General features: G+C 45.0%; 1 protein-coding gene across 1 annotated transcript in view; it reads left to right on the forward strand.

Annotated features, from left to right (window-relative positions):
• The window catches only part of slc12a3 (solute carrier family 12 member 3), a 34,901-nt gene extending 23,568 nt beyond the window's left edge, over window positions 1-11,333 (forward strand). The window contains exons 23-26 of the mRNA XM_033634143.2: window positions 482-568; window positions 3,207-3,345; window positions 8,930-8,997; window positions 9,240-11,333. Of these exons, the coding sequence (XP_033490034.2) occupies window positions 482-568; window positions 3,207-3,345; window positions 8,930-8,997; window positions 9,240-9,381 (436 nt within the window). The 3' untranslated portion in view covers window positions 9,382-11,333. The remainder of the gene's footprint in view (window positions 1-481; window positions 569-3,206; window positions 3,346-8,929; window positions 8,998-9,239) is intronic.
• The last annotated feature ends 239 nt before the right edge of the window (window positions 11,334-11,572 follow it).

The following is an 11,572-nucleotide window of genomic DNA, read 5'->3' on the forward strand; positions in this document are numbered from 1 at the left end:
ACAGAAGTACGCGATTGAGACATAACTGTCACACCATGTTTAAACACTTAATTTGAGACTCCTCAATTCCTGAACTTTTTCTCTATCATACACTCACTCACACACACACACACACACACACACACACACACACACACACACACACACACAGAGTTTATCATGCAAACAGGCCTCTATAACTGATTTATACTACCTTAATGTTACCAATCACTGTGGCTATTCAGTCTAAATCACCTTGATAATCTTATCAGTTAGAGTAATAGATGTGGATGCAACAGCCTCTGTCATGGTGATTTGTCTTATCTTTTGTCCACGTTTCAGGATTCTGCAGGTGTGTTTTGCAGTAGAAAAACCCCTCAAAAATTCATGTTAACTGCTGCAATCACGACATCCCTGATTGTTGTGGTTTACAGCAAGTACAAGATTCTGTGAAAAAACTGAAAACTTCATTGTATTTAACAGATTTATATTATCTTTCCAGGGTGTTGGCACTGATCAAGAAATTCCGCCTTGGCTTTCATGATGTTGAAGTGCTTCCTGACATCCACCAGAACCCCCAGCCTGGGAGGTAAGGCTACTAAAGTATGTCTTTGAGAATGAAGCAAAGCACAAACAACAGGTAAACAGAGCTATCATTTTGCAATGACACGTGATCCAGGCAACCCCAGCTGAGTTTACCAACTGAATGCCAGAGGCCTGCACAGCTCCAGGCTCATTGGGTCTCATTCATGAAATGTGAGAAGAAGGAATTTGTGTGTAAACTGTTCACAGACGGAAATTCGCATTCATCAATATTTTAGTAGCTCCGATCTTTTTGTAGCTACTAACAAAATCTACTCCTGCTCCTGACCACTTGTAGTGCTTGTGTAAATTTAGTAAAGCACATAAATATTGCTTGTCACTATTGGAAATTACAATTTTAACTCGTATTGCGCTCTGTTATGTATACAATACACAGATGCCTTTGAAACACGTAATCTTAACATGACAAAATATTAAAAATATAACACATTTAGTTAAATTAGTTGGCAGTTAGCAGGTTTAAGATCCAGATTAGGTTCATGATTGTGAATTATCTATGTAAATCGACTCAATAGATTACACGTTCTCTCTACATGTTGAATGATGTTTATCCATTACGCACAAAACATCTCTGGTTTCCCATTCCCACTTCATTCAAAACCCCACAAATGAATCTTCTGTTTGTTTGGTGACCACTACGCTATCAGTGATGGTTTTCAGAATGTATTATGATACAACACCTTACCGTCTGGGTTTGATGTTGACTCCAGTGGAGGCATGTCACTGTCTCTGTCAGGAGGTCTCCCTTATTATGCCAGCGATGCGCTTGTCTGCAGCAGATAGTTGGGACTGTGATAGGGTTGGGCGATATGTTAAAAATTTCCAACCGGCCACCGTCAGCCCATCAACCGGTGGTTGCCGATATATTCGGCAGTTGTGTGTATGGCAGAGAAAAAAAAAGAGGAGGGATGTTGCATTCATGTGATGTCGGAAAGAATCGAAAAATTACTTTCAGAATGGGATAATTCACATGAACGCCACCTCATGTCAGAAAAACAACTGGGCAACTCGAATCAGATCGGATCAACACCACATGAATGCAGCAAAAAAATGCAGCGTGCTTTGCGAGCCCACTCATGTCCAACATGGCACAGAAATATCTGTGCATACCGGCAACAAGCAGGCCATCAGAGAGGGTGCTTAGCATGGCTGGTAACATTGTTAACCATTTTCCACCTAAGTTATTACATATATTTGATATTTGTTTGTCATCTACTCGCTTTCAAATGTCCGCCATGGACATTTACACAATGTCACGGATAAACATGGGTAAATGCATGAAAAAAAATCATCACATATCACCTCTGATAATGGTTTATTCATTTAAAACACACTGTGCTCGTTTAGCACACTATTTCATGTAGTTTTTATCTGCTGGAGGGTCGCGTAGGGGAGCGTAGCGCGACAAAAATAGAAGAGCATCCTAAAATAGAGAGTTGTCGTGCGGCAGACGGGGGTTGTCACGCCGCTCCCGTTGCCGGTGGAGCCACTGTAATTGATTAACAGGGGGGCGAGCTGCTACGGGAATCACGCTGCAGACGTGTCGCGCCCCTCCCGTTGCCGGTGGACCCCAGCCGTAACTTTCAGCTCCGCCATCACTGACGTGTTTTGTGAAAGACTCGTCGGAAATCAGTGTGAAGCTGCCAGTTCCAATACGCACACACTTTGAATTGTGCTCTACATAGTTATTATGGACTATATGTACCGAGTTTAATTCTGTGGAGACAGACCATTAATTTAGCAAAATAAAATGACAAAAATCGCCCAAAAAATCGCCAAAAATGAAACCAACCGTGATGGACTCAGCCAATGGGCAACTGGTGATGTATTCGTCCAATCGCCCAAGCCTAGACTGTGAGCCTCTCTTTCTTTGTTTGCGCCATGACTGACAGGTCGACTGGATTCACCTACACCTCCTTATATGGTGGTCATTGGCTATTCATGGGCGGGGATTTTGCTAATTGCTGATTACCCGGAGCGCGCTGTCACTTTACGATGGATTGGCATTCATGATCATACACACGTGTTTACGATCAAATCTGAGTTTCCCGCGGTGTTCCTGAATCCGGAGTAGATTTTTAGTAGAGTAGGCTTTTATGTGCAAATCTACACACAGATTTACTCACTTTTCATGAATGAGACCCATTGTGTGTTAACTGGTAGTGGCTCATTTTTCTCTCGGGCCTTCATGTTTACACTTGATTTGCACATTATTCATTTAGAGTGCTTTGATTTGAGGATCAAAAAAATAGATGAGAGCACAAACATCCCATGCAGTTGAACAATTCTCTAAGCTTCTGTGATACTAATGAAAGTCATTACCATCAGTGAAATGGATTTCCTAAAATCCTGTGCATGTTGCTGTACTAAATGTAAACCAAGCATCCGTGTCTTTCTCATAGTTGCTGTTAAACAGAGTATTTTAGGTTTCATGATGGATCAGCTCCCAAATGTGCTTCACAGCAAAAATAATAAGGGGGAGTTAAGTAAAAAAAAAAAAAAAAGAAAAAGAAAAAAACAAACAAACAAGCATTGTAGTAAAAAGAATGACCAAACTTGAATTGCTTTAACAGTTACTTTGTGTAATTACCCATGATTCCCGTGTTTGTCTCTGTACGCTCCAGCATTCATCAGTTTGAGAACATGGTGGGTCGCTTCAAGTTGGATACAAATCCCAAACAGCACTGTGATTCTGGGCCACTGAGACAGCAGGAGGAGCCATGGATCATCACTGACCAGGATTTAGAGAGGAACAAGACCAAGGTCTGACAAACACACAGAAGCATTTTCATGCCGATGCACACTAAATCACACACCTCTGGATACAGCAAGTAGACTGATCAGCCACAATATTAAAACTGCTGACAGGTGAAGTGGTTGATCATCTCATTATAATGCAATGTTCTGCTAAGGGGCCTTGAGTCCTGGCACTTAGTGGATACCATAGGACACACTCCACCTAGGCTTGTGCCGGTTTGAAAATTTTCCAACCGGTTTGATTTAAAGCCAAATATCTAACTGAACCGATATATTGAATTATATACCTAATTTTACCACTGGGGGTCGCATTTGAGCTATTTTTCCCAATAAAAGCCCATTATAGGTGTAATGCGCTTCCAATCCACTAGGTGGCTGTATTAACCGCCAATACACACAAGGTTACACAAGAAGAAGACGCAGAAGGACACCAAGGAACCTTCCTCCAACTCCTCTCTCTCAGTGGAGATACAGCGGTTGAGAGGGCCGAGCGAGAGAACATTCCTGTAGTAGTTCCAGCCCCCCAAATAAGGCCCGTTTCCACCGCAGGAACTTTGGGGTAATTTTACGGGGCCGGGGCCGGGGCCGGGGCCGTTGGTGCGTGTCTCCACCGCAGGACCCACCCCCAAGGGACAGAGTTCCGGAACTTTTACGGGGGCTAAACAAGTCCCTGCCTCGGAGTAGGTACTCAGAACGGCCCCGAAAGACTCCTGGCTGGGGCTTGGGGATTACTTGGTGCTGATTGGATATACTCAAGGAGGGATGTGACGTCAACAGAAAGCAACAAAATAGCCGGCATTTTTAAAACTCAGCAGACGAGGATTAGCTCGTTCATATAGCTTTCGCCGCCATGTAAAAAAACTCACTAAATGGCCCGTGAAAAAATTATTCTTTCCAGCGGATATCTTAGTTACAACATGATTGAGCTAGCAAAGCAGTTTTGTGTTGCTATGTGTGGTATTTATTCAGTTTTGGGAAATAACGATATCTAGAAAGCATCAGCTGACAGGGACAGCTAACAGCAGCAGCAAAGCTAACATCAGGACGTCATCTGTTAAAAGCCTCCACGACATCAAACTACTCCAGTTAGCTCAATCATGTTGTAACTAAGACATCCGCTGGAAAAAAATTTTTTTTCACGGGCCATTAAGTGAGTTATTACAGACACCGCTATCGGCTAACGGCATCCCTACATCGCCCCGGTCAAAATGGTCGCGCAATGATTACGTCACATCCAGAGGCAGCCCGTAACTTTACAGGAACCTTCCTCGTACTCCGCTCTCTCAGTGGAGACATGGCGGTTGAGAAGGCCGAACGAGAGGACGTTCCTGTAGCAGTTCCTGCCCCCCAAATGTACCAGGAACAGTGGAAACGGGCCTATAGTACCAGGAACTTCTTCAGTGGAAACGGGTTACTATGGCAACAAACTGAATGACTGCTGACTCCACTCACTTTTCCCCGCCCCCAGTGAAATTTGATCTCTCGCAGCAGCAGCAGCAGACACCTGAGCGGAGCTGCGGAGTCCCTCTGAAGCCTCTGAGACAAACTGAACAAAACACTTGTAGGCTCCTCCACTTCATTTATAAACAAACATAAACCTTATTAAGTTGTCATAATGCATGTTACAATGCAATTCTCTCCTCCGGTTTATCCAGTTGACGTGAATTAAACCAGGTGGAGCCCTTAAACCGGACCAAACTGGCACAAGCCTAACTCCACCCACCAAAACATCGTAACCCCCACTCTCTCCTTATGATAACAGCAATCCTAAATGCAAAAACTGCCCAGGAATGGCCCAAGGGACATGACAAATACTTTTCAACAGTCATGTGCTGGTTTGGGCCATCAGCCCAGCACAGCAGGGATTTGCATTTCCATTACAGCAGGGCTACCCGCTTGGAGGTGTGTCTGTAACCAATGATAGCTTGTCTTGAGTGATGCCGTTTAAAAGTAGTGGGCTGATTTGCAAGTAACAAAAACTAAACTTCAAAACACAGAGATTTAGTTAGAAGCTACAGAAATACTAAGAGCTGAACACACAGAGACCTCTAAAAACACCTTTCTCTCTGGTCTCCTGCAGACAGAGGTGAGTTCAGTGTTGCAACACACATGCTTATTTGAAGTGGAGAAGCAGGGTTGCCAAGGATTGGTTGCAGTCGGCAAGATGTCACCGCCACCAGATTGAGGGTGGGTGGCCTGGCTTTTGGACGTACTCCTGAGAAGGTCCATCTCTGGTTCAGCTCAGCCAGGCACAGCGCTTCTAAAGTGATAATGGAATTGCATATCGGGCCAGCATGGCTTGACTCGGTGCGGCCAAAAGTGAAAGTGGCCCAAAAGAGCTCAAGGCATCAACCTGGCCTCCAGTTTTCTCAGATTCCAATCAGATCAAGCATTTTTGGGACATGCCCCACCTCACAAACAACAGGACTCAAAGGGTGCCTCAGTACCAGAGACCAGTGTAGCATGGTGCATTGTTCTGCTGGGGGGGCACTGCCTTAAGGCCTGGGTCCAAACACAACGCGCTCCCCATGATCCTGTGGATGCCGCCATTGTTGTTGTTGCTTGTCAGTGTTGCCAGATCTTGGGAGAGAAACAAGCAACCAGGGCTATGGAAACAAGCCCAAAAGAAGTGATGGATATATTTAGAGAAAGGCGGCATTTAGAGAGCAAGCCCATGAGCATATGCCACCTGTACATATAAATATTACAACTCAAGAAAGACTGTTGTGTAATATGTAACGTGTTTCTGTTAATGATGTAACCCCTAATCCCTCTATCTCTCACCACAATATACCACAGCGGTTCATCAGAACTCAAGGTCTTAAGCATGTGTTAGGTGCACCTTCTTCCCCTTGAATCCGGGCCTACTCCCTGGCTCTGTGGGGGATCGCGGGGCCGGGTGGTTTCCCCTGGGGGCGGGTGCGTCTGGACTGCTCGCCCTGTGTGCCTGGGGGAGGCGGGGTCTCCTCGTGCTCCCCGGGCCTGGGGCGGCGTGGCCGGTCCCCCCTGGGGGGCTGTTTCCACCCCTGGTGGTGCGGGGTGGGTGGGCTCCTCCTCCCCCCCCCGCTCCACTCCTGCACTTCTCCCTCCTCCCTCCCCCCTCTCCCCGTCCCTCCCTGCTCCCCTCTCCCGGCCTCGGGCGGGCCCGGGGTCTTCCCCCGGCTTGGGGCCTGGTGTGGGTGCTGGGTGCTGCCCGCAGGGGGTGTTCTGGTGCTGCGCAGTGTGGGCCTGCCCGTTGGTGTGCGGCCGGCGGTAGGGGGCGGGTCGGATGGGCTGGGGGTCCGGCTTTGGGTCTGTGGCGGTCTGGGGGGGTACTGGCGGGGTTGCGGGTTGGCCTGTGCTCTTGCGCTTCGGGGTTCGGGGGGGCTGGGTGGGGCCCGTCGTCCGTGCACCCTGGTGGCGCGCCTTGTCCTTCTGCTGGGGGTCGATTTGCTGCGGGCGGTGTGGCCCAGGTCGGGACCATTGCGGGGGCCTGACGCTGCAGTTGCTTGGGGGGCGGGGTTGGGTGGGGGCCCGTTGGGTTTCCTTGGGGCCCGCCTGGCCCGCTGTCCATGGGCGCTGGGGGCCTCGCGGCGCCGGGGTCTGGTTGGCACCACCTTCTAGCCCCTCCCATCCATCCCTCCAGCCCTTGGGCCAGGCCTACACTGGCCTGGCCTCCTAAACCACATTTAGTTCACTCACCACACATTCCACAGTTTTAATGTACCACATACACTCACTCTTCGAGGTGCAGACCACTGATGGATTGGGGGGCTTCATGATGGGGCAGGCTATTGGGACAGTGGTGTCCGGTAGCCCTCCATGCTGCCCCCCAGCCTATCCTTATCTGTTCTCCAATTTTAAAGCACCACATACACTTACATCTTGTGGGACAGCTGGGAACAGGTTCCAGGTGCCTATGGCTGCACGGGCTGCAGGACAGCAGTGTGCTGTAGCCATCAGCCTTGCCCCCACCTGTCTCCTATGTCCCTCAATTTTAATGCACCACATCACACTTATGGGCACTCACATTCACATTCACAGTGTAGGGTTAATGTTTCTCCGTCAGGGATCGGAGAATCATAGTAAGAGGAGGGGTGGTGGGTTTACACACACTGTCCGCGTCGGGCGGTGGGTGGGCGGGCCCTCCTGCCCCGCCTGTCTGGGGTGTGTCTCTGGCTCTCTGGGGGTGCCCTGGGTCCTTGGGCCTGCGTGGTGTCCTGCAGCCTCTGCGGCTCCCTGGTCTTGGGGTCTGGGCGCTCCTGCGGTCTTGGGGTGCCATACCGCCCCCCTTCCCCCACAGGGCTGGCCCTGGACCCTGGTGATGGTTTTCATAAACACATTGGGAGGGTTCAAATACATGCATGCATGTTCGATACTTCAGCTCCGTGACGCATCGCAAAGAACCGATGGGATCACTCCAAAGGGGCCCACTTGCTTCTCAAACCTACCACACCACGCTGGCAACTCTTCTCTGCAATTGGGCTTTCCCCCTCCACCAAGACTCTCACATTTTTGGTGTTCAGTATAGACTTCTCTTTTGTTTTTGTTTTGCAGTACAGTATAGTAGACATGTATATGTTTATTTTTGATAATCTGCATGGAGCACAACCACCTCAAGGCCACAATACATCAGCTACACTGCCTGTTTCCCCCATTTTTTTTTTTTGTTTGTTTATTTGTTTGTTTGTTTTTCCTCCTTCTTCTCCGCATGCACTGTCACTATATAACTCAGGACTTAAGCACCTGCCCCCTCCCCCTCGCTTGTTTCCTTACTTTCCCCTTGACACACTTTGGTGTATCACGGCCCTCTCTGGCTCATATTAGGAAGTTTTTCCAATAAAGGCTGTTAGGCTAGTCTCCAGGGAGGGTGGGTGACGGTCACAACCATGCATTATGGGTATAAAATACTTGACTGCAAGATTAACAGTGCATCAATCTTCACAAGAAGCTTACACCCTTTAGTGGCGCTAAGCTATGAAGACCAATGCAGACAAGTAGGAAAGGAAGAAGAAAAAAAAAAAAAAAAAGAGAGAGCAAGCCCAAATAAGCAACTCCTCTTTAGAAACAAGCCCAAAAAAACGCAACCCGCGACTACCAATATTTGTAAGCGACTTTACAACAAAACAAGCCCAAAGTCGTGGCTAATAAGCGGACCTGGCAACCCTGCTTGTCCTCATCACATTTGTCAGACTTCTACAGTTTTCTAGCATGTCACATATCCAATCCCATTCACAGACGAGGGGGCGACTTGCTCATAGGCTTGTTCACACATAAGGACTCGTCGTGGCAGACTATCTGCAGACTCACTTCCGACTGAAGGTGGCTCTCAAGATCCTCTGTGACGTCAAAATCACGTTGAAAATCGTGGAATGTGAACCAGGCTTTAGGGGAGTGCTGTTGCCATGAGGGGGGTACTCATTTGACATCATTGTTGGGGTGGGTGGAGCACGTCACGTGGCGTCCACATAAATGCCAGAACCCAAGGTTTCCAGGACTCATTAAATGTTTTTTCTGATCAGTGCATATTTAGGAAAAAGAACTGATCAACCCACACCACTTTTTTCCTGTCTTCCTCAACTAAAATTGTAAAACTTTTTGTGTGATCCAGTCTCTTCGTCAGATTCGTCTAAACGAGGTCCTGCAGGATTACTCCAGAGAAGCTGCTCTGATTGTTATGTAAGTACAGTAATTCTTCATTAAAGGTCACGGGAGTGCTACTCTATTAGAAGGTAGACAATGCTGGGAGTGGCTGGATAATTACATGCCATGCTAACCACAACCCTGAATGGCTCTCAATGGTTGCCTTGTCTGTCATTTTTTTAAAGCCTTCCATCACTTTACCTTTAAAAGGGATCGTACGTAGATGCTTTTAAATCATTATAAGTAGTCATACTGTGACCCTGTATGTCTCCTGACAGAACCATGCCAGTGGGGAGGAGAGGAGTGTGTCCCAATACTCTCTACCTGGCGTGGCTGGACTTCTTGTCACATGATCTGAGACCTCCAATTTTGATGGTCAGAGGAAATCAGGAAAACGTGCTCACCTTCTACTGCCAGTGAAATGTCTCCTTCAGACCAGTATACTGATACTGAACTACAACTGATTACTCACTAACATCCTGACATTTTCACTTTGATGATCATCTAATCCTGTAATTAATGTATGATTAGATTCTGTAATTGCCATCTTCTGGCCCTTAAATTTAACATCTTAACGATGTACACATTTTAGAAGCTCTGCAAATGGAAATCACTGAAGGGAGCATATACAAAACTGTAGCCATTATTGATTGTAAAGACAATTGTTTATCAAAATGATTTGTAATGTTTGACAAATATGTGCACCACAATGTTTTTTTTTTCCTTCAGTGGTCCAGTGTGTAGAATTTACGGGTACGGGTCCATGTTACCTTAGAATGAGTCATTTAGCTACATAACAAGTGGATCCTTTTCTGCGGAGTCCGCCATGTTGTTTCTACAGGATCCCAGAACGGACAAACCAAACACTGGCTCTGGATAGGGCCATTTGCATTTTCGCATCAGACACAATAGTTCTCCTGTATGCTTGGCACACGGGAGAAATTTCAGTTGGTTGTGTTCTGCAGCCTCACCATTAGATGCCACGAAATCCTACACACTAGACCTTTAAATTTGTGGCACAACAATTAGTTACTTTAGCTCAACTTGATTGTTGATATTAACATGTTTCACAGACTTACAGAACAAATGAAAAATAACTGCTAAGTACTATGCTTACTATAAAACTTCAATTAATAGCCTGGGCTATTATTTGCTTAAATCCCTGAAATCAACAGGCTTATATTTGGGACAGGCATCTACATGGGGCAGGCCTTTAATTCCTTTCACACAAAAACAGTTGCTCAGCAAAGATGGGGAATACAATCAAATGTTTATTTAAACCAGCATGAATATTACTTGTTTAAAAATTAGGCTTCGGATAATATATCAATTATGAATCATTCATTTGATCTAGCTCCAACAGACAGCACATTGAGTTAAGGCACTTGAGGATTATAGCACCTGGCATAGATACTTTTTTAAGCAGGGGGAAGGACTTGTATTTTTTTTTTTAAACATTATTATTATTATTATTATTATTATTATAGCTTCAGGAGGGGCATAAATATTTAAATGGCTGCATTTTGTATTTATTTTACTGTACTCAGTTGGAAGGCATGTTTTCTTTAAAAACTGCCAAAATTACACCATTTATTGTAGCCCAAAACTGTAAAAAAACAGAAATTATCATTGGATTTTTTTAAAAAATTCCTGATGGTCCTGGGACACATCATGTCCGAGGAATGCTTCTGTTAGGAAAAAAAATACATAATAAGATCTTAGCGTAAAATGGTGATATTTCATCAAAATCACTTTATTCTACGTGTCACTTAAAATTTGACCAAAAACAAAGCATTTGTACAAACTAAGCAAACTAACACCGGGGCCTTTTTCACACCACGATTTTGTTTTAAACTTTGAACCTTTAACTTTCAAACATCAAAGGGTAAGTAAAGTAAAGTAAAGTAAAAGTCCAATAACTAATTTATGTTGGAGAGAGGGTCATGCATTTTCCGACAATAACCCAGGGAGAATCAATAAAAACTGTTTATAGCTTTGGGGAGGGTCAGAATAATAATAATAATAATAATAAATTAAATAAAATCAGACCCCAATCACCAGCTTCCTCTGATAAGTAATTAAGTGCTTGCTGTGCCTCCTGAAAATCACTGAGATCTCCGCTTTAAAAAAAAACCCTAACCCCAGCAAGCTCTTTGAAGTATGATACACATTCTGTAGGTGAATTTTCTGTATGTTAATTTTTCATGTCTAATGTTAATCTTTAATGTAATAATCAGGAAGAGAGGGGTAAGGAGGAAGAGATGGAGAGAGAGACAGACAGAGAGATTGTTCATGTCTCAACTGTATGCTATCCTTGTTTGTTAGCCTACCTGCTCTGCTTCATAGAAAAATAAAGATTAAAAGAAAAAGTTTTTTTTTAACAAGTGTGTTTTTTTTTTATTTATTTTGCACTGAGCACGCCATAAAAAATATTAAAATGGAAGGTAACTAAATAAGTAATTTATTAAGCAGACAGGTTTTTTTTTTTTACTTTTACTTTCACTTGAGTCATTTTTTTCATGGGAGTAATTGTACTTTCACTTGGGTCAATGTTTTGACATGTTGCAATTAAAATACTGTGAGTATGACACAATTAAATTATGTTATTTCC

This window comes from Epinephelus lanceolatus, chromosome 5 (assembly GCF_041903045.1).
Source record: "Epinephelus lanceolatus isolate andai-2023 chromosome 5, ASM4190304v1, whole genome shotgun sequence".
Lineage (NCBI taxonomy): Eukaryota > Metazoa > Chordata > Actinopteri > Perciformes > Serranidae > Epinephelus > Epinephelus lanceolatus.